This window comes from Pholcus phalangioides, unplaced genomic scaffold (genome assembly GCF_987345545.1).
Source record: "Pholcus phalangioides strain wild (caught in Gottingen) unplaced genomic scaffold, Ppha-v1.0 ptg000013l_1, whole genome shotgun sequence".
In the NCBI taxonomy this organism is placed as follows: domain Eukaryota; kingdom Metazoa; phylum Arthropoda; class Arachnida; order Araneae; family Pholcidae; genus Pholcus; species Pholcus phalangioides.
This window is the reverse complement of record NW_028301606.1, coordinates 8,635,634-8,659,765: the sequence shown is the minus strand read 5'-3', so window position 1 is coordinate 8,659,765 and position 24,132 is coordinate 8,635,634. Positions and strand designations below refer to the sequence as shown.

The 24,132-nt window shown below is 39.5% G+C and overlaps 1 protein-coding gene across 2 annotated transcripts in view; it reads left to right on the top strand.

Moving 5' to 3' along the window:
* The first annotated feature begins 197 nt into the window (after positions 1-197).
* LOC149078563 (acidic mammalian chitinase-like) overlaps positions 198-24,132 on the top strand; it is a 36,075-nt gene continuing 12,140 nt past the window's right edge. Inside the window, exons 1-6 of one of the 2 annotated variants that reach the window (XM_089240682.1) lie at positions 198-405; positions 4,953-4,979; positions 10,793-10,880; positions 14,110-14,389; positions 14,506-14,632; positions 19,053-19,165. In XM_089240682.1, coding sequence (XP_089096808.1) covers positions 4,977-4,979; positions 10,793-10,880; positions 14,110-14,389; positions 14,506-14,632; positions 19,053-19,165 — 611 coding nt within the window. In that variant the 5' untranslated portion in view covers positions 198-405; positions 4,953-4,976. The remainder of the gene's footprint in view (positions 406-4,952; positions 4,980-10,792; positions 10,881-14,109; positions 14,390-14,505; positions 14,633-19,052; positions 19,166-24,132) is intronic. The other variant, XM_089240681.1, reaches the window with a different exon arrangement.

The window sequence follows — 24,132 nt, the reverse complement described above, 5'->3', positions numbered from 1 at the left end:
TGTTTCATTTCCTGCTATTGGCTATTTTCCAGGTATTTTAGAAATAGTTGTTAGCAGTTTTTCCCACTTCCGGCTGATTGTCCCGCATTTTACATTATTTGCTCGAGATAATATGGTCAGTTGTGATGTACAGGCTGTTTTCTTACAATAGAAAGTCCCAGAACCATATAGTCCTGAATAATCAAGTCAAGGCAATGTTGATTATTTGTTTACATACATTTGACAATAAGTATAAATGCATTTAATGATCATAGTTTGTGAGGACCTCTCCGAAAATTGTCAATTGACGTCAAATATGATGTATTCGGGTGTCTCTTAACACAAAACATTATTCAATCTTCCATAACTAATAGGATCAAGTCCTTGCACATTGTATGGCATATGTGTCTCTCTCACAAACAACAGGTACATTACAATATATTTATTACGGTAAAATGTTATAATCCCGGTTAATATATGTGCATAATCACCAATAATTTTGGTAAGTTTGATAAAGTTCACTAAGTTTATCGCTTTTACCCGTGATTGTGCGTAATACCCAAGCATCGTTGGTAACCGTGATAAATAGTACTTAATTCGTTATATTTTCCGGTCATTATGCATAATCACCATCTCGTATTGTTAAATATGATAAAATGGTCTCATTGTCATGGTAAGATTTATTATTCAGATGACCCTACTTGAAAGCCAGAGTCGGAACCGGATATAAATGTGAACTCTGATTTAATGTTTTTTACCAAGCACTATCGGACTCGACATAACGAAGTCCTTAGCAAACTTTCGGATCGCTATAATGAACTCCTATTTAACAAGTTTTGCGATCATACCCCGATATAACGATTTCTCATTTAACAAATTTTACGATTTAACGAATCTTCACAAGTTTTTGCACGTTACAATCAGACCCTAATATAACAGAATCCAACTAAACAAACGAATTCTACAATCGGACCTCTACTGCAATCGAACTCAGATTTGAACATTTTTGAACTCTCTGTTAAGAACCTTACTTTAACTTTCACTTAACTTTAACCAACGACGCTTGGGTGTTATGAAAAATCACCGGTAAAAGTGATAGTTTTTTAGTGTATTTATAAAATTTACCGACGATGCTTGGGCATTATATATAAATCACCGGTAAAATGATGAATTTATAAAAGATTATGCATAATAACCGGTTATATATTATGCATAGCAACCGATTTATAACATTTACCGCGACACATATACGTTACGATAAATGTGATAAACCGGTAGTTATATGCCAATCAAGTATAGGTAGTATTATCACCAATCGTCTCGGTGAAGTTTGATCAAATTTCCTACATTCACCACTTTTACCGGTTGTTATGCATAATTCCCGAATGAAGTTAGTAATGGAAGAAAACACGCGTAAATTTCATCATAGGTATAAAAATCATGCGTATTGTAATACTGTATTAGCTTTCTCCCCATTTATCAACATGTTCAAACATAATTAATTAACATCATCAATCCTAGACTGAAGTTTGAACGAAATGTCCAGTGACTAATTAATTCACACTGATGATATTAAACAATACTGTACAAGCTGGGGATTATAATCCCATAATCATCAGAGTAAATATGATAAATTCGCAAAATTTATCAAACTGGCCAAAATGGTCGGTGATTATTTATCACGTTTGACGTAACATATAAAAATTTCTCGTTGACCAATTTAAAAGGAAAAAAAAATACCATGATAAAAATAACTGGCAATAATAGTAATAATTTTGGGTGGCGTGAGCTTTTTAGCCCCCCTCCCCGCTACCTGATTGTATACCTAACCATCGCCATTCTTGCCTAACCCACCGTGCCATCTTAACGCATGGGCTCACTCGAGCACGGCTGGGGAAGCTCATGAAAACTAGATTTGGTTACCATTTACGAACTTAAACATGTCTTGTCAGTATTAGGGAACCTCAGAAAATCGCTTTGTCCGGAGGCTCAGGATGCCCTTTAGACGGCCCTGCTTAGGGGTCATTCAAGTATTACGTCAGCATCGAGGGGGGGGGGGGGAAGGGGGTTTCGAATTTGCTGACTTTTGATGACAAGGGAGGGAAGGGGGGGATTTGAAGGTTGCTTACGTCATCAACCACCCTTTTTGAAGATATGAAATATTCCAAGCTGCTGACGAAATTTTGCTGGCGGGGGGGGGGGGGGAGTCAAAAATGGCTAAAAAACTGCTTACGTAATACTTGAATGGCTCCTTACCTCAGATTTTGCGATATTACCCAAACAGTGACATTCTCACTAATCCATCAAAAGCCACTCGCGAAATTAATCACGCTCGCCAACAAGCATTATTTGTATCAGTGATTGACAATGAGCACCTCGCCAGCCAACGCTGAGCTAGCCTGGCGGTGCTGTTGAAACTTACGGATCTCATAACCAGGGCCGTCTTAAGAGTATCATAGGGCCCCCCGGGCCCTATACCCTACCTGGTACATCCTGGAAATTTATATCGGATCTCATTTTTGTGAGACCCCTCTTCTCTTGAGGCCCCCGGGTCGTGCTCGGATAGGCCCATACGTTAAGAAGACACTGCTCATAACTTAAGCCCCGGGAGCCTCTCAATGCCGCAAATAGATGCCTGATCAGTCGGGAAAATCACTGATTTTAGCACCTCCTTGTAATGTAGAAGCGCTGAAGGGGTGAAATTTGCGCTCCCTTGTTAAATTGAAGGAAGCGTTAAAGAATTAAATTTGCGCCCATGTCATCATACCCGCCTGCTCTTCCCCAGTTGCATCCATGGTCCTATGATAATAAGAACTGATAAACTGATACAACTTCTTCTCAGAGCAGGAATGTGAATTTGTCTACTGGAAATTCCAGCCGAGTGAAAGGCACCCTAGCAATTTTTTTGGTTGTGGTCCCGTCCCACTGGTTAGATGGCGCTGGTATCGGATAGTGGAGTAGATAGCACACACAATAACGAGTAGGGTCGAATTCCACAGATTGGGCAAATTATTATTAAATCACATTACCAGTCATCAGACTGGTAATTAAATATGACTATGGTGTCGGGGCGGCTGCGTCGCGCACTGGTAAGATTTTTTCTCGAGATGCCCCCGTATGAGGTAAGTCTGTAAGTAGCAGAGTTCTTTCAAACCGAGAGCACAACTCCGGTCTATCGCCGTGGGCAATTTACTACCTTTTTACCTAACAGTCTGAGTACGTATCTAGTGTTGGGCGTGAATTCTACTGCTGCCATCTATTCTTCGAACTATACGTGAAGTGTAATGATTGAATATTTGTTGGGGGAAACCACAGGAAACAGACTTCAGGCGATCGCCACTGTTCGAACCCGGGTACTCGCGATGAGAATCCGTCACTATGACCACACTACCACTGAGCGGAAAAAAAGACATAGATCTATCGTCGTGGTACATAAGATCATTACTCACGTGTAGGGGATAAATTGTCTTGTCATTGTTATTTATGACCTCGGAACCGCACAGCGACAATTTTGAACTACTAGATTAGTGGTAGTTGTTTCGATAGTTCGCTTCAATATTTTCGTTCTCCACTTGAAGAGGTTCGACTGACCTGATCTCATCATTATACTTCACGCAAAAATTATAGATTGCAGCACCAACTTCCTAAATTGCCGATGGGCGATAGACCCGAGTTGTGCTTGGTTAGAAAGAAAGAAAGAAAGCACTAACTTTCCCGCCGGTGTGGTGGTCGAGCAGTCATGGTGACGGACTCGCGTCACGAGGTCTCGGGTTCAAACCCACACTGTGCCACAGTGGTGGTCGCCTGAACTTGATTTTCTGTGGTTCCTAACTTCCAGACACGAATGCTAGCCAATATCACCGCTAAAAAGTCTTACCACAGAGAGCAACAGGCCTACAAAAGGTTCAAATAATCAATCATTACACTTCAAATCTGAAATATAGATGGCAGCGCTGGAAAATCCTATAACACTATATATTAGGGTTACCAACCGTCCTTTTTTAGGATAAGCACATGCCCTCCTTTTTGATGTCATTTCATGCCTCCTCCTCCTACGTTTTGAAAGGTTTACCCTTTTGTCCTCCTTTTCAGGTTTCCTGAGTTATTTTTCTTATTTTCTGGGGGAAAATTTTTTCCCCCTTGAAATATATATTTCTTCATTGGTATGAGTGTTTTGGTGAGGTTTTTTTCCCCACACGCATTCAACAATAGCCGTCGAAATTCCCAGAATTTTTCTATTTCTGATTTTTTTTAGCAGTTCTGTTTTAGAGTTGGGAAAAGTTATTGTTGGGGCCGGTTTTACTGGTCCTAATAGTGGTGCCATCTACTGTGAAAATTAGGATAAGTGACATCACTAAGGGTGCGCGCCTCCTTTCTCAGTTTTTGAATCTGATAACCCTATATACTCACTCAGACTACACTTCCGGCACAACTCACTAAGTAGTGTCCATGGTGATAGACCTGAGTTGTGCTCGGTTTGAAAGAAAGGAAGGAAGCACTAACTTCCCACACAGCACTAGACACATATGCATACTGTTAGGTGTACACTCACTTCCGCCACGACTCACTTATTTCTGAACGGGGAGAGAAGAAGTAAAGTGGTAGCAAATGCCCATGAAGGTGGGTAATCTGAGGTTGTAATAAAATAATAATAATTGAAATAATGTAATTGAATAATAAAAGAATATCACCAGTCAAACAACAGTGCGATTTCGATACTGCTATGATAAGATTACTGATAAGATATCTATGCACTGGAGGTGTGGATTGTAAAAAAAAAAAGAAATGAGTGTTTATTATTATTATCTTATCTTTTAAATGGCGTCATCTGGCGTAGTGACAAACATTAAGTAATCCCTCATTTTTGTGCCTTATATATATGTAAACACGCGTGATTTTGTTTATATCTATTGTTTTTGTGAGCTTCATCTGATCGGCATTCAAATTATTATAGCGTCCATTTATTTTTACAGGTCCAAGCAATCTGAACCAAGCATATGGTAATGTTTTCTCTGTGTTTCATATTATCTATATAATTATTCCTTCCTTTAAATCGTATACTTGGATGTGTGTTTGAATCTGTTGTTGTCGAAATTTTCATCTCATATATTTATTCCCCCTTTCAATATTCTATCTATCGCGCATTATTTTGTGTAATATTTTGACTGCGAAAGAACTCTGCAGACAAAAACGTCAACGTAAAAAAAAAAACAGCTGGAATTCCGTTCCCCTGATGTGGTTTTGAAATTGTTGTTATTTTTTTTTTTTATCACCAGTGAGAGTCCAGCGTCATCGCTAGAATAGTTTCGCGGAACCACTTTGCGAAGTGGCACGTGATTCCCCGAATATTTCTAAAATGGCATAATTACGTTAACAATGTGGCGCCCATTAGAAGTGAGTAATAAGAGGAGGCAAGGGCACAGAGAAACATTAACATTGAAACTAATCTTCACCAGTGTTTCCTAACCTTTTTTTTTCGCCCGCGGCCCTCTCTGGCCTGTATTATTTTTTCTCGTGGTTCTTCAATTTTTCCCAGGGTGTTCCACTCTCAAACACGAGGCCCTACCTACATATTGGATTCATTTTTCCAGTAAATTTATAATAAACAAAAATTTTGTAAATCAGAACAGTCTCATAATCACTAGGCTTATCTTAAGACCGTCACCAACTCGGACGTATCGCCTTGCGGAGGGGAGGACCACTGGCTACTACTACTCAACTGTACATGCACCTCGTAAATATTTCTCTGTATACTGTTAACCTCTGTGGAATTTGTAGCGTACATGTCGGAATGTATATTCTGATTGTTAATATGGGGATCTAACATATACAAGGTGATTCCATAATTCCCCCCCCCCCCTTCCGCAAATTAATGATGCACCGTTGATCCTAGAAGCATACTTCCAATCAGAAAAAGTATCCAAATAATGTGTGGAACTCAGATACGTCATTAATATTGCAAGGGCTTGTATAGTTATTAAAATACGAAAAAAAACTGACTTTTTATACAGACACCCTCTCCTCAAAAACGTACTTAAAAAGTTGTCGCCCTGTTTCTTCTGAGGCCAATAAAAAAAATTCCACGTTTCTAAGTGCAATATTCACTGATATTTGAATTCAAAAATTGAAGAAAAATTGGAGGAAAAACAGCAGAAAACTAACGGACAACGATTTTTACCCCTCATTTTATGCTGTTCTTTCCCAATTTTTCTCCAAATTTTGAATTCAAATATGCCCGTGAATTATTTCTCTGTGCACTTAACGTTTACATGGGAAATAGAAAACAGCGGGTTTTTTAAACCCGCTGTTTTCTATTAAACCCGCTTCAAGAATTTTCACCAATGGCAGTACTGCTCCCCATTTCTTTCCTTACGAAGGAAAAAAAAGCAAGCGGACGTTAGAACTCCCAATGTTACCGCAATATTGCGGTAGTTATGGCAGCAGTAGAAACGTGGAACTTTTTTCCCCCTTTATAGAAGATACTGTTCAACAGCTTTTTAATTGAGTTTCTGAGGACAGGGGGTCTCTGTATAAAAAGCTAATTTTTATTTTATAAACTATACAACAACCCTTGCAATATGTACGACGTATCTAAATTCTACACATTATTTTGATAATTGGAAGTATGCCTCTAAGGATCAACGGTTTGCCAATGGAATGCGCAAAAGGGAATTATGGAATCGCTCTGTGTTTATTGTGCGAGTTATGCTTGTTTCGTGTTCTATTGATGCTGCCATCTGTTGTTCATATCTTGAAAGGAAAATGGTAAACGCTTGAATTTTCATGTTATGTAAGTATCGCTTTTCAGATCTGCCATGGCTGTGTCAACATGGCTTCAAGTTTAAATTTTCAATACTCTTTTACGCATCGCTACAGAGTACTGCATCTAGTCAAGGTTAACCGAAATGCCCAAACCGTTGAAGACAATTTTTTTTCGCAAATATATAAACAAAATTTATTATATACTATTCGGCAATACAGGGTGGGCAAAAATTCCGTAGAAACTTTGAAAGTGAATAAAAACCGGAAAAATGACCGAAATGAAAAACGGTTTGCATTGCTAGCATCGCTAGGTAACAGGAATTTTTTTAAGACAGGAAAAAAAAAAAAAAAAAAAACAGCCGATGGGTGGTGCTGGTACGAGCGACTTCGGCGGAAATATGCAAATGAGACGGTTATAAGAACTTGCGCTCCTAATACACAATCAGTTCACCGTTGTAAACCGTGTTCACACACAACCGTGTTTTAAACAGGTCCACATACACTGTGGACCTGTGGAATGCATACTGCTGTAATAAACGATTTGAAGGCATTCTGTTCGTTATTTGCCTAGCTTTTCTTTGACTTGTGTACACCTATGGACTGTTTTTGGGGTTCGCCCTCCACGTCTTGTAAAAATTCCCGTGACCTAGTGATGCTAACCCTGCAAGCCGTTTTTTATTTCGGTTGTTTTTCCGATTTTTATGAATTTTTAATGTTTCTACGGACTTTTTGCCCACCCTGTATAATGCATGTGAAGGCAGGGCCGAACTTGGACACCCAGCATCTTCGGCAGTTAAGAAAATCAACCCCATCTTTCGATAATTTAGATAACTTCTATCTTTCATTAATACAACGTAATTTAAATTTAGAAAATGGACGAGAGAGACAAAAATGCACATTCATTCGCCCACAAATCAACTTCCATAGTTTCAGAGCCACATTGGTCCCCCTCCGTGCTTGGGGCACCCTTGGTCCTGTCCAAAAGCCCCTGAAACTATGTGACAAAATAAATATTCAGCAACAATAGTACCGATCCTTAAAAATTTATATTAACTAAATGCCCTGTTGTTTTTTTCACATTTTTGTAAAGTTAGAAAATAGATTTTCTTGATTAGAAAGTAAAAAACCGTCAAACTCTAGTTATTTGTGATTTAAAAAGAATTATTATACTTGAACTGCCGATAATTCGATAAATTCCATTTTTATTGAATTTTTATCCCTAATTTTGTTTTTTCTGAAGAAAATAATCAGTAAAAATTTGGGAGAAAGAAAAATTTAGTGAAAATTGATTATCGATACCGTTTTATTTATTTTTTTTTTAACCTTTTTCTCTCCCCTCTTAATACTGAAACAAGAAATTATTTCAAAAAGAACTGCAATTGATCGATTTATTTTAATGGATGGCATGTCTGAGATTCCATGTGAGGTTCTTATTTTAATAATTACCATTATCACCATTAAAAAGAAATGTTTTAAGGGGGTTTTTGGCTCTCCCAAAAATCGTATAAAAGCATCTATTGATTTCCGAATAGTGTTTTTTTCTGCATTATGATAGAGTATTTTCTGATTAATTCTCAATACGAATTATCTCTTATACGTGGGAGATTTTAATTTCTGAATTCGTCATCTATTTTGTTGTTTTTTTTTCAACTAGTGACGTTTGAAAGGAATTCCTTGGTCTGTTTCTTCGAGAAAGAATAATTTATGAATAATCAATTAATACTAACGTCTTCAAATTGAGTGGTTTTTTTCCCCCTTTTGTATTTATTCATTAATGAATTAACCTTTTAACGGCCAAATTAAGATTTGGGTTAATTTTCTCAATTTTTCTTTTTATTTCCCCCTTCTGATCCTTTAATTTAGAGATTTCAACCGAAAAATTCATGAATTTTTTCCCCGGTATGTTTTTCTGGACTTGCCCATGTCCATAGGAACAACATTAAAATTTAAAAAATGCTAACAAAAAATTGTTCTTCTTTAAAAATGGGTGATTTAAAAAATTTAATTTATGGCATAAAGGCTGAAATTAATTAAATTTTTAAATTTTTTACATTAAGTTTTGGAATCTCACACCTTCAGGAAAAAATATCACGTACTTTCATGTACTAAAAATATATATATTTATATAATAAAGCCGATATTCCCAATTGAGACTGGCCTCTGGAAACCCTGGCCGACTCATCATCTCCCATTACTATGCGGTGTGACGTCAGTATTACCGCTACAGTCAATAGCTGCCCTCTCTAAGACGCCTTTTCTTATAAAAGGACTCTGGCTGCCCCATGCCGTTCTTTTTTTTAATCAGTTAGACGTCACTTTGACATCAAATTGCACAGAAAACTGGTTTTTCCAACCTCAATGATCCCGCTAAGATATGTACAGTCTTATATGTAAAAATGTCCTTTCCACTTGTTAATATAAGATTCCTTGAAACGCTAAAAGACTGTTTGTTTTTAGAGATGATGATTACAAGGAAGAAAATTCATCTCTGCCCCCACAAGGACTCGAACCCCGGTCTCTCGTTTGCCGGACGAGTCCATGTACGGAGCCTTTCAACATATATATACGCTAAAAGGGAGAGCTATTCCGTCTGTTTCCATAGCTTAGTTGGTAGAGCGCTCGTCCGGCAAACGAGAGACCAGGGTTCCGGTCCCCGTGGGAGCAGGGATGAATTTTCTTCCTTGTAATCATCATCTCCAAAAATCACCAGTCTTTCGAGGAATCTTGTATATACAGTCTTCCCTCCGTATTTGCTGGGATTACGTTCCAGGAGTGACCGGAATACGGAAAATTCGCGAATAACTCAAACGCTTAATACTTTCTCAATTTTACAGTATCTGCTTTGTGTGGAAGTAGTATAAAGAGGGGGAAGGAGAGATTGTGCCCAGTGATTCCCGGGTGGCAACGTAGACTTTAATTAGACTCCAAAATTTTTAAACATTTCACAGAGTAAAAATTCACAGATTGAAAATTTGGGAAACTATGGTATAGACCAGAGGTCTTTCAACCTTTTTCCAGTCGCGAGCACTGCTTGTACCCATCGTAAAAAGGAGAGCACCCTTACTTCGATTTCAACATACGAATGCATGAAATGACGATGATTTCAATCAATTGAATGCAATTCCTCCAGGGTGTTTAATTGGAACGTTGATCAAGTGCTCGCGAGCACGAAATCGGTCAAGTGCATCGAGCACTCTGGTCACTTCAGGAAGCACCGCGGTGCTCGCAAGCAACGGGTTGTAGATGCCTGGTATAGACAGTCAACCAGCCTTGACCCCCCCCCCCCCGCTCTGTCCCCCACAGGGAATATAAGCTGATTTGCCGCGAGGCATGGGTCATGCCTGAGACCGTGATACAAGAAACAAGAGTTTAATCTATCAGGGACGGCTCGGGACGAAATCAAGAGAATGTTTCTATCACTAATGGTTCAAATATCTCAGAGAATATTACCCTTAAAAATGTAGGGTTTTTCCTCCTTAGCAGAGACAGGGCAACATCTTTCTACTTGGGTTTTGAGGACAGGCTGTTTATACAAAAAAATTATTTTTTTTTATTCTAATAACTACATGACCTCCCCTTGCAATAGGAATGACGTATCTGAGGTCCACATGTCATTTGGATACTTTTTCTTACTGGAAGTATGCCTCTAGGTTTAACGGTTCACCATTAATTTGCAGTGCGAGGAGTTAGCTATGCACTCTTTGTAACTATGTGTACTGTGGCATACGTTTTATCAAATTTTTATTCTCAATTTGTTTATTCAGTTTTACTCGTTCTGTGAAATATGTGGTTGCATGTCCTTGATTCTAACCGATTTGTGTGTGTTTGTGGAGGGGGGGTGGATACTTCTTTATGTTATTCACACACAAATCGGTTCGAATCACAGACACGCAACCGATTTGTGTGTGTGACGCTTCTGATGTGCTATTCACAAAACAATTATTGCGACTTTACTAACCCCGAATATTATCTGTATTAGTGGTTTTTTTCCTTTGCATAAACCTATAGGTTATTTTTTGTTGAGTAATCCGTCACTGTATAATTTTTGCAGGATATGAGGAACCGCTTAAGCTCAAAAAAAATCCTGTTGGTTCTGCTGGTCGGCTACATAGGATTTGTACGGGGTGTTAAATTCAAAAGTACGTATGAATTTTATAGGTATAAAAAAAAACCCCTCTGAACGGTCACCCCTCTTTTATGGTCAAATTAATTTCCCTTGTATAATAAAAGTATTCATTTCAAACCCCTGATTAACAGTCACCTCTCTTTTACGAATGATTTTAAATTAAGATCTTTCAATTCGGATCGAATTTCGCGGAAAACAACCACGTCGAATCATTCGAGAAGCTCCCGGAAATTATGCCTGTCCATAAAGATTGGCAATAAGGTAAGTGACGCGAGAAAAAGGGAGTGACCTTTTAATTTTACCATTTGCATTGTAATGATAAGGGAGAAAATTTTTTCAGTGGAAAGTATTGCAATTTTTTTCAATAAGTTTTCAAGAAATTATTTCCCGTCATAGTCATCATCTCAAAAAAAAAATTGGAAAAATTCTGACGGTTATTGTTTTTTTTTAATCGCTATTTTTCACCTGGCCCTACAATTTCTTCTACTAATGTAGGGCTTGTATTTTGAACTTTTTTCTTGTGCTCTTTTTCACGCTGGTGAATGACAAGTCCAGTTATCACTTGTACAGTATTTCTGATTATTCGAGCAAGTGTACGGTTATGCATGTATATATATGTATCCAAGCCACTTAACCGTAAAGATTTTAAAAAAAGCTTGCACATTCCGTCATTCGCAGAAAAGAAATTCTCGAAAAGCGTTTTGGATGTCCCTATACTCGAATGCCTATTCAGTCATGAAATATTTCATTCATATTTCCCGGTATTAATTACAAAAACGCGCTGATGTTGTTTTGTTGTTTCCTCGTAGAAATTACCTCATGCACAGTCTGAACTCAATAAATACAGCTAAATAAATATAATAATTTAATCCCTAAGGCTGCCTGGAAGGACGTTGTGTCCCTTGAGGCCCAATATGATTATTATGTGTTCATGTCGTCCTTTTTATGTGGTTTTTGTTTTGTCTGTGAAATGTATTCTGTGTTTGTTTTTGCAAATAAAAAAGAAGTTCCTAACGCAAATGTATGTCCATTGCATCAGTTCAGTTACGATATTTCATACATCGTGACAAAGCCACCATGAACTTTCATCACGCGTTTTGGAATTTTAGATAATGTGTTTTTATGGGAGAGGAGAGGATGTTACAGTTCAATATCCTGTTTTTTTCCGCAACATCCTGATCTCTTTTGCAATTGCAGAAATCTCATGTAGTTAGCTCGTGGATTTTATCCATATTTTTTTTTTTTTTTTTTGATGCAAAATCTATGATTTTATAATAAATTCACTCGACACGCAAAGTGGATCAGTTTGGGGAAAAAATTTTATTTCGGAAAAATTCAGGATAGTCTTGAGCTTTTCCGGCTTAAGGCTTTGTTACGGGCTGTGACGAAAGTCTGGCCAGTTCACGAATTGGCCGTGCACATATCATACATCTTAAAAAGAAGGCTTCTCGTATACTTCGGATTTTGGCTGAATGACTTGGTCAATACTGGATTAGCCAGACTTCGGACATTGGCCATGGCATAAAACAACCCTTTCGGCCGGTAAATTTCTGAAATACAGTCAAGAGAGACTAATTAAGTGTGAATTTAAGAATAGTCATTCACAGATTTTAGTATAGTTAAACCTTATTATAACGATACTATGCGGGCCAAGAAAATATCATTGTGAAGGAATTATCGTAGTCAAAAGCAACAATTGTCATCACATGCCACCAAATGTATGCTGTTGTCGACATCTTTTCTAAATTTGCGTTATTAAAACCTCAACAGCGAGTATACAAACAACAACTTTGGTATACAAATAGCGGGCTTAAGGGAAAAAATCTCTCTAAGGGCAAGGGGGTTGTTCTTCCCCTGGTCCGCAACTAGATACTTGGTCAGCAGGGACAAGCGCACGAATTTTGGTGCCTCCTTGTAATGTTGAAGGTGAGATTTAAGGGTGAAATTCACGCCCCTGTGGTCCAGCGTCCGAGGCACAAGACCCACCTGCTCCCCCTTAGTTGCGGCCCTGTTAGTACCATCAGAAAATGAACTTTAAAATGTTAATTTGCCGCAAAAAAACGGTAAATTTTTTTGTTCATTAATGAAAGTCATTTAGAGGCATTACCCCTGTAACAGCCCCCTTTACCGCATTGCACTTATATGTCTTACGCAGAAAGTGGCAATACCAACAACTGCATCAACACTTTCGGTGACCGTGTGGTGCAAAACACCGATGTTATTAGACCCCCCCCCCCCCCGGGAAGAATGAAAACAATTTGCAAAGTCAAAATTAAATTCAAGATGATTTTGAGCGAAACATCAAAAAAATATCATTGTGTTAACAGTTTCAAAAAATCTCTTTAACAATATCATTATAAAGGGCTTTATCGTAATAGAGGATATGTTTGGTTTTCGAGAGGTGCTCAACATTAGACTTAAAAAAGGCAAACAAGATTTTAAAAAAAATATCATTGTAGAGGAATTTGTCGTTGTATCGAGTATCGTTGTAGGGAGATTTCGTGGCATGGGGTGTATTTTCCCGAAACTTTTGAATCCTATCTAGAAAGCTGTTGTTTCGGCGGCGTCAGGCTATAGCAGAGCTTGGCATATAGAAAAAAAATTCTCTCACACACACAGACGCCAGTAAAATTTCATACGCACCAAGTAATTTTTTTCAAGACAAAATCGATCCAAAAATACTGTACTTTTTTTACTTGTCTAGAATTTAGGAACCACTTTATATGCTAGCAGACATGCTTTTACTTTACCGAACACCAACTCCGGTTATACATCGCCATACGGTAATTTCCAACCAGTGGAGTTGGGTGAGAAATGAAGGCGTCATTGGTAGTTGCCCCAGGCTCGGTTGGTAAAGAACTTATTTCTGATGTTCTATGCCTGGATTCGAACCCCTTGGACCTTGACACCTTCATAGTGGAAAACGAGCATCTTATCACTGCGCCACTCGGGCGCTTAGCAGACACGCTGGCGTAATTTCCGATAATTTTGTGCCGTCCTTTGGCTTCAATTAAGTTATTATGCATAAAAATATCAGGTACCAATTGCAATTTGTTTAGTCGCCATGGCTACCTGGGATTGTCCAGGGCCCTGGTCTATAGTCATAGAAAGAGATGATATTGTTATTTACGCGATTCAAGAGATTTAGATAATTATTGGTACCTAATTGAGAAAGCTAATATATTTATTTCTTTAAGCTGTTTAACACCATATGAGTGAAAATATACTTTTTTTCCCCATAGATGGAACCAGCTCTACAAAATATCTTCGAGCCTGTTACTATCCTCTGGGAGATCCGAAACCGCACCTTTTGAATGCCACTCTGTGCACCCACATCATCAGTGGTTTTGTGGGTGTTTCCAATGGAGTCATCAACATCAGTAACAAGGAGGACATCATACAGTTCTCGAGCACTACAGCCCTGAAAAACAAACATCCAGACCTGAAAGTTTTGCTTTCAATCGGAGGTGGGGGAGACGGTGAATTTTCTACTGCTGTCGGCTCTTTGTTCAACCGCACGAAGTAAATTATATTTATTTGTTCACGAATTTTCGGAGAGATGATAATATTTTGAAATTAAATGAAGAAAATTCTGTCTTCGTCACACATTGAATTTCCCGTTGTTTTCCTTTCTACAGATTCATCATGTCGATTGCCAACTACCTGATAAAGTTTGATTTTGATGGCTTGGATGTCGATTGGGAGTTCCCGGTCTGGAATAGCGGGATCAAAAGTGATAGAGAGAATTTTGTATCGTTTCTGAAAGTAAGATCAAATTTTCTGTTGTGTAGTTGCCTCGATTATTCGAGGTTAGGGTTCCTCGAAACCTCAAACAGACCTTATCCGCCATCTTTGAGCAGAATGTGGCGTCAGTATTACAGCCAATCGTTGTTCCCTATCCTACTTTTTTTTTAACGATTAGACGTAACTTTTAAACAGAAAACTGGTTTTGCCACTCCAACATGTAAGACGATGAGTCAGCTCGACTGTCTTGGAGCCTTAATGCGAGATCCTTTTGCTGAACATTTTTTAAATTGTCTTCTTTCAAAACTTTTTTTTTCACCCTTTTCCTCCATTTCATTTCATTTTGTTGTCCTCCATTTCATTTTGATTCATTATTAGTTCGAAGGGGGAGACTGTGACGACACCTTTCCATAATAAATTAAGCCGATAGATTAGGAACAAAACTAGTAAGACCAAGTATAGGTCCAAAAAAAAAAAAACTTGAATCGACATCAATCAACTGATCGAATAAAAATGGGTTTCACCTTGAACGCTAAAACTTCAATTCAAACCTCCCGTGACAGGCCCGTCATTTAGGGGGGGCAGGGGTTGGCGTTGCCCCCCCCCCCGGCTTTTGAAAGTACACTGAAAATGATATATATACATACATTGAGTACATGTGCTTCGCCCCCCCCCCCCGGAAAAAGTTGAAATGACGGCCCTGTCCCGTGACCTTACCTATTCAAACAGGTAAGGTAAGGCTTCAACACAAGTTAGACACTGACAAACATCCAATCTATGGTTGGACCTCTCATTTTCTCACTATTTATTTACACCAGTGTTTCCCAAAGTGCTCGTCGTGGCGAGTTGGAGATGTTAATTTATAAACCTATTTATGCTTTGAAGCGGTTCTTTTATATGGAAAAATATGTACCACACACACTCTATTCTGGAGAACTGTATATGAACCATGAATAGCGCAAGGGGGTAGCCGCGGGTGGCAAAAGTTTGAGAACCACTGGCTTACACCATAAAATTACTATAAAGGTTCTTTAAAAGTCCTTGCCCTGAGGCCCACAAAAAAAAATTGTCTTTAAGAAGCCCGCTAAACTGTTTTTTCTTTAATGTGATATTTTTTTTTTTGTGCTTGAGTTTCCAATAATCCGATGTGGTCTCGGTCCCATTAACCTCAAACTATTGAGATTCTACTGCATTATAATATACAGGGTTTGCGCACAAATGTATGACACGATTGAAAAAGATTTATATTTTCAAAACTATTACTCCCAATATAAATCTGTGGTACATTAAAATAAAGAAAAACATTCAAAGTTCTTTCCAACATCGCTCAGTTGATGGCAGCACTTCCGTAGAATGCAGTGTCTGAAATTAAAAATAGTGACAATGAAAGAAAAAGTTTTGGGTATTAGAATATGCAAGGGTTGTTTCCGCTACTTCTGGGCAGCGTACATTTAGAAATTTGTTAATGGAAGGGAAAAAAAACCAAATGAATAGTTCAGTCATTGCGTTCTACGGAAGCGCTGCCATCTATTGATCGATGTTGAAAAAATAACTTTTGAATGTTTTTCTTTATTTTTATTTATCACAGATTATATCATGAGTAATAGTTTTGAAACTATATGTTTTCAAAATTGTGTCATTCATTTGTGCAAACCTATATATTATATAATACTACTAGGGGGGCTCTGCCCCCCTGCCGCCTTTGGCGGCCAACCCCCCCCCCCCCCCACTTCTCTCCCGGACATATCTTGTTTATTTCGTCCCACTTCATCAGCGTGCTATGGAAAAGGGGAAAGGGACGTGTGAAAGCACCAGCCTACTGAAGAAGCGAATTTTAATGAAAATAATAATAAAGCAACAAAAAACAAATGAGATTCATCAAGTATCCCCAGAAAACTTCCCCATGGGGGTCCCCAGATTCAATTCGCTGAATTTCAGTGGGGCCCCACACTGGATATATCTTGGGCTACCGATGTGTTGCAAATTTTACAATGTTAAACCACAAAAATCAATGAGATACATTCAGGGGCACCGAATTACAACCTGCCAACATTTCCATGAAGCCCTGACCTGCAAGCTTGTCGGACACCCCCCCTGTGAGAATTTTTCATTTTTATCAATTTTACAACGAATAAAATCCAGGGCCCCACATCCAGTAGCGGGGACACAATACGCAGATTTTTAGTGGGGCCCCAGACTGGCTATATCTCGGGTTTCGGCTGTGGCAAATTCTACAACAGAAAAGAATGAGATTCATCCAGGGCCCCCAAAATCAAACCTGTAAACATGGGGCCCCCCGACTTGGAAGCTTGTCGGTCATCCCCCGGTGCGAGTGCCATGAAAAATTTTCATTTGTATTCGTTTTACCAACGAATAAAATCCAGGGCCCCAAAATGAAACCTGTAAACATGGGGCCCCCGACTTGGAAGCTTGTCGGTCATTCCCCGGTGCGAGTGCCATGAAAAATTTTCATTTGTATTCGTTTTACGAACGAATAAAATCCAGGGCCCCCAAAAAATTACCCGGGACACCAATTCGCATACTTTTGGTGGGGCCCCAGACTGGCTTTATCTCGGGCTTCCGCTGTTGCAAATTCTACAACAGAAAAGAATGAGATTCATCCAGGGCCCCCAAAATGAAACCTGTAAACATGGGCCCCGACTTGGAAGCTTGTCGGTCATCCCCCGGAGCGAGTGCCATGAAAAATTTTCATTTGTATTCGTTTTACCAACGAATAAAATCCAGGGCCCCCAACCAATTACCCGGGACACCAATTCGCATACTTTTGGTGGGGCCCCAGACTGGCTTTATCTCGGGCTTCCGCTGTTGCAAATTCTACAACAGAAAAGAATGAGATTCATCCAGGGCCCCCAAAATGAAACCTGTAAACATGGGGCCCCCGACTTGGAAGCTTGTCGGTCATCCCCCGGTGCGAGTGCTATGAAAAATTTTCATTTGTATTCGTTTTACCAACAAATAAAATCCAGGGCACCCAAAATGAAACCTGTAAACATGGGGCCCCCGACTTGGAAGCTTGTCGGTCATCCTCCGGAGCGAGTGCCATGAAAAATTTTCATTTGTATTCGTTTCACCAACGAATAAAATCCAGGACCCCCCAACCAATTACCCGGGACACCAATTCGCTTACTTTTGGTGGGGCCCCAGACTGGATATATCTTTTGCTTCCGCTATCGAAATTTTTCAACGTTAAAGCAGCAAGAAAACAATGAGATCCATCAAGGGCCCCTGGAAATGAAAACTTTTTACTTATACGTGAAATCTTCCCCGGGTACCCCGACCCTGTGTTGGGAGCACTGCTGTTGTGTGTGTATATTATACATATATATACCTCTCGGCATGGACCTCCCCCCCCCCTCCACAAAGGAAGGGCTGCTACAACAGAAAAGAATGAGATTCATCCAGGGCCCCCAAAATGAAACCTGTAAACATGGGGCCCCCGACTTGGAAGCTTGTCGGTCATCCCCCGGTGCGAGTGCTATGAAAAATTTTCATTTGTATTCGTTTTACCAACAAATAAAATCCAGGGCACCCAAAATGAAACCTGTAAACATGGGGCCCCCGACTTGGAAGCTTGTCGGTCATCCCCCGGAGCGAGTGCCATGAAAAATTTTCATTTGTATTCGTTTCACCAACGAATAAAATCCAGGACCCCCCAACCAATTACCCGGGACACCAATTCGCTTACTTTTGGTGGGGCCCCAGACTGGATATATCTTTTGCTTCCGCTATCGAAATTTTTCAACGTTAAAGCAGCAAGAAAACAATGAGATCCATCAAGGGCCCCTGGAAATGAAAACTTTTTACTTATACGTGAAATCTTCCCCGGGTACCCCGACCCTGTGTTGGGAGCACTGCTGTTGTGTGTGTATATTATACATATATATACCTCTCGGCATGGACCTCCCCCCCCCCCTCCACAAAGGAAGGGCTGACAGGGGCCACAACGATTCTTATCACTTTTTGATTTTTCACACTATAAATTAATCACAGAGGGGCCCCTGAAAAGCTGGTTTGGGGGCTCGAAATCTAAATTCCAGCCTAAGGGCTCTGCTGTAGGATGTAGGAGCCTCTTGGTACATGCACATAACATGGTCCCGATGGGTCAAATGGGTCCCGATATGTGAATATCGACCCAATATCGATATATGATATCATATCGATATATGAATGTGAATATCGATATATGAATCGAACCCACTTCCGTAACAGACTTCCGTCACTCGGTTGCTTAGCAACAGGCCCTTTTCGAGTTTGTTTGTGATTTTATATTATAGAATAGATAATAGATAATGTCTATCTGTAAAATATGTTCTGCACCATCACTAGCTTAAGAATAGTAGAATCAAGTAGAATTTTTGTTCTGTCTTTTTGTTTCAATTTCATTCTTCTTCTATTTCTTTCTTTCTTTCTTTTTCTGCAGGATTTCAAATTTATCACCAGCAAGTTTTACCGAAAGTCGTATCAACTGTCGGTCGCGGTTGGAGCTGTGGAAACTATAATTGACGAAGGATACGATGTTCCAAGAATGGCAAAGTTAGTAATGTACTGCTAATACACTTATGAAATACCGTAGAAAATCCTGTGTAGCGATTCCTTTTGTAACGATGATCCCCTGCATAACAATATTTTTTTTTCGGTCCCTGCACACGACATTCAACGTCTTTACTTTAAAATATGGAAAGCAGGTAAACCAGCAAGAACAAGAAACAGCTACAACCCTGATAACATAAATACGTTAAGGACTACACACATGCTCGGGATACGCATTCGGGTATATACCGATTCTTTAGAAATTTCGCACAAGGAATGTATACGAGGTGCATGTACAGTTAAGTAGTAGTAATGGTGGCTCCAGCACACTTCCCGTGGTGTTAATAAATTCCATCATCTATAACTTATTACTTACATCATCGTATTTCTTGAATATGTTTACATTGGAGGAACGCAGGTGTCGGGGGGAAATGATCGAAGTGTTCAAAATTTTCAAGGGGATGAATAGGATGGACCATGAGTTATTAATACATTATTAATACGTCAATCGAACTTCTGAGATTTGCACTATGCCAATTACATCGTGTATATAGGCATTAATAATTAATATGCACCAGTTACACGACTTGTTCATGCCCACCCCCCCCCCCACCCACAAGGGTGGGGCTGATGCTGCTCCAGCCATGGGCCCCATTTTTTGTTTATTCACGCTATAAAATCATCATAGAGAGGGCCCGTAAAAATCTGGTCGGCCCCTCAAAATACCCCAGGAGCTCTGCTCCAGGACGTGGGGTCATGGACTTGTTATACGCTAATAAAATAATCTGCATGAAATTTTATTAAATGCAGGTTCACGAGATGCGAGGCTCAGTGGCTTTTCTAGTAGACCATGGAATAGCAGGTTATTAAACTTATTATAAACTCATATAGTGGTGGTTCTCAAAGTGTGCATCGCGGCTCCTTGTGGTGGTGAATGCTTGAATATTCATTTTATGTAAAATCCAAAGACGCCAAAGGTTTGATATTAATCAAAGGGCAAACTAGTGACTAAGCCTCCCTTCAGAAAATTTCTAGTGAAAAAAATAAGGTTCAGGAGCTAGAGCCGAATCCTCTTCCCTTACGGAGGTTAGGGGCACGCCTCTATGACCCATTACTACCCTATAGTTCTTACTATACAGTAGTTGTGTTCCCTATTGCCTGGTATTGTAATACCTAAAATTAAAAGAACTGAAAGTTCATAACCATGACATGGTTTATGGTACAGTTACATAAGTACTCGCATTAAAAATAATAAATAGAAAAGCTTTCTCAAATGAATCATAATTTATTGTAATACGCCTGGTCGCTATACATGTTGAACCACCATTTTTCACATTATTCAAAGGTTTTCGCACAATATTGTCACGCGACTGAGGATGAGGTCCTTGAAAATTCCTAATTTAATCGATAAGTCATTGAAAACTGGTGATCGTTCGGTCCTTTGTTCCTGAAAACAGGTACTAAGTTCTGAATCCATCCTCTTTTCGATGCGGTGGATCCTCAAAAATCGCTCTCGGAATCATCCAGTGAAGAGGATGCAAAAGAAAGAAAATTAGAAAATATTAAGAAATCTGCATCTATATTGTTCGTTATTTTCTGAAATTATGTATACTATTAAAAACACTTCTTTTTTAGTATTTACATAATTAAATCATCAATTAAACACTATTCTTTAAATAATACATGGTAATTATTATTTTTAATGTATTGAAGTTTAGATAGTCATTTCAGTCATTAGCGTAGGTGCATTTATGGTTTAGCTGCCTGTGGGCTACACAAATTTGGCCACCCTCCCAATTCTTGTCTGTTTTATCAAATTTGCCACCCTGGAGTATACCCTGCTTCACCAACCCCTCCCCCGTGTCTCGAAGTCACTCTTTTGATTATTCACGTTCTTGTACACTGTTCTGATCACTCACATGCTTCTTGACGTTATAAGTCAGTCACCCTTTGGTCGCTCACTGATCCCTCGTTCTCTTTCTAAGTCACGTTTTTGGTCACTCTCATACTTATACACCCTCTTTATCACTCTTTTTTTTTTCCCTCCACGCTCACACCTTCTCTAGGTCACTCCTTTGGTCATTCGCACTCTTGCACACTGGTTTGATCACTCACATGCTTGAGGTCACTGCATGAGTGACCATGCAGTCACACGTGTAGATGTAGGTCACTCTTTGGTCTCTCACTCACCTAGGGTCCCCCCCAAGTCATTCCCATACGTACGCACTCTCTCTCTCTCTCTCCCCCTCTTTTTGTCACTGTAGACCGCTAAGTCCCTGCCCCTCGTAAATACGCTACTGGCTATCACTAAAAATAAACCTCGTCAGAGAACAACGTAAAATTACCGACAGTCAAAAACCAAAAAGCTGGAACCCCGTGACATTCCGTGTGACATGCTTGTTGTGTGTTATGCGTGTTATGACTCTCTGGGTTTCGCGAACTACTCTGGGAAGTTTTACGCATTGTCGACGTTCACTCGACCTCGGCTTATAAGGCTTTAAGATTTGTCCGTGTGTGACTATTGAGTGAGCGATTAATGCCTGTCAATTTCCATGGACTACGCCAAGTAAGTGAGTCTGCAACTTGACCCGTTCGTCCGCTACTCCCCATTAACATCCCGTACAGAAAACAGTACAGGACGGAGATGGCCACCAGGCGGTACCGCCGAAGCGGTAGTCGAACCCATAATGGTGACTACTTCGAGTTTTGCGGACTACTCTGAGAAGATTTACGCAATGAACGACATTCACTCGACCTTGGCTTATAAGAATTAATAAGGCCTTCTCGTGTGTCCGAGTGTAAGGCATCAGTCTAATAGTGTCAATAGTAAAATTTCATACTACGCCAAGTAAGTGAGTCTGCCACTTGACCCTTTTTTTCGTTCGCTACTTCCCTAACCTGGACTCTCCTTGGAAGTCCTGATTGTGTGTCCGCGTGAATCATAATATCTGCAGCGATAGTGACGCTTGCCAGTAAATTTAAAATTAGACAATAATCTCGGCTGCTCTAGGTAGTGTGAGCGGACATTGGCGTCCATTTGTATAACTAGCTACCTATAATATTTTTTGAAGATAGGTAGTGAATATAAACTTTCCGAGCTCTAATTGTATAAATTTAAAACGATATAGGGGAGACCTACGACCATACTCTTCTTGCAAATAAATTTAAAATTCAATGAGAAGAGGACCATTATCCAGTAAATGGGTGCTCTTCTGATTGGTGTACCATCCGACTTCGATATGAGGAGACCCTGTGACTAATTAACGACTTTCGGTTATTGCCAATATTTATATTTTGTTTAAATTTTGGGGCCCTGCGCAAATGCCTAACTTGCCCTTGCTCTCCCATGTGGGGGAAGCATACTTATATTGAATAAAAGAGATGTATAACTGCGGTGAGAGAGAGAGAAAAGGGCTGGGTAAATATAATTTAAGCTTCACCTCTTCCGAATGTTACACTGCTACCAGAATCCATCATGATCTATCAAGCATAATTCTAACTTATTCCCTGAACAATATCGGGTAGATATAATGTCCCATTATGCCAGGGGTTCTTAACCTTTTGTGCTCTATGGACTATGGACCCGTTGTGACAATGAGATGAAAGATACGGACCGTTCCCCCCCCCCTCCAGTTATTACTCCCTCATAATATTCTATTTCATCGGTTTTGACAATAATGGATTTTAAATACTTTGTTAAAAGAATTATTTGAGACCCGTAACGAATAGCGATAATTTCACTCTCCACGGCGAAGTTCAGAATTTAGTAATTGAAGTAAGACTTTTTTAATGAAGATAAAAGATGGAATTGATTTAAATAAGAATTATTCGAAAGTTAAGAATGAAAAAAACAGACCTTAATCACTGATGGATGCCATCTGTCTCCGACGGGATCCGGTTGGTGCCGTTCCTCTGAGGAGACTGAAGAAATAGACTGTTGAATCGATCTGGTGTGAGGATTTCAACAATCAACTTGCGAACGGGGTCAGCAAGAATCTCGCAACAACAATACGTGAACGCTTTTTTGCTGTTTCATTCTCATACTCTACAGCCGCGGTCGATATTCAATAACACGATCAACTTTGCGGCACATGCGATTCATTTCGAATTAAAAAATGCTTATTATATAAGTAATCCTATGTATGGTTGGGTGAATGTAATTAAATTGTAAAAATGTAAATAACACAATACTCGTTTTGAATACGCATAATTTTTGCTGGTCCTAGTGTTTAAGCAAATGAATACATAGGTTATATGCATGGTCAACCGATTTCCCGCGAGCTAAATTTTGCTCTCGGAGTAATTTAATGTAGCCAGTGACTTCAAACCTAATTTTGTAAAAAAATTAGCGAAGGGGGTTTATTTCTTCACATTTACAGATCACTCAAGTGTGTGACTCACGGCATATTTACAGATCATTAAGTGACCTGCGGTGCAGTTCCAGAGCACTGGAACACAGAGCGGGTCACTTAAGTGATCTGTCATTGTGCCACGGGCCTACTTGATTTATCTGAAAATGTGCTACGTGTCACTCAAATGCTTCTGAATCGTGCATCGGGTCACTTAAGCGATCTGTGAAGTGCTACTTAGTTCATTTTTACAAAATTAGGTTTCAGGTGACGGGCCACATCAGATAACCCTAAGGGCCATGGGTTTAGCAAATATGACTTATAGGTGTGAGTTCTTAGCCTTCAAACAGCATTTCATTTTTTTCAAAAAATATTTTTTGTATCAAAAAAAATTTTTGATCGTCACGTGCCCCCCCCCCGCCCCCCACCACCACCACCCCGTGTACGTGCCTAATCTCAATATGCATTAGGAGATGGGAGCAGAGCTGACGAAATTTTGCTGACGGAGGGGGTCAGAATTTTACTGACAGGGGGGGGGGTCAAAAATGGCTAAAAATCTACTGACGTAATACTTGAACGGCCCCCTTGCTAAAATAAAAAGCTTTTAAGAAGGCGAGCTAT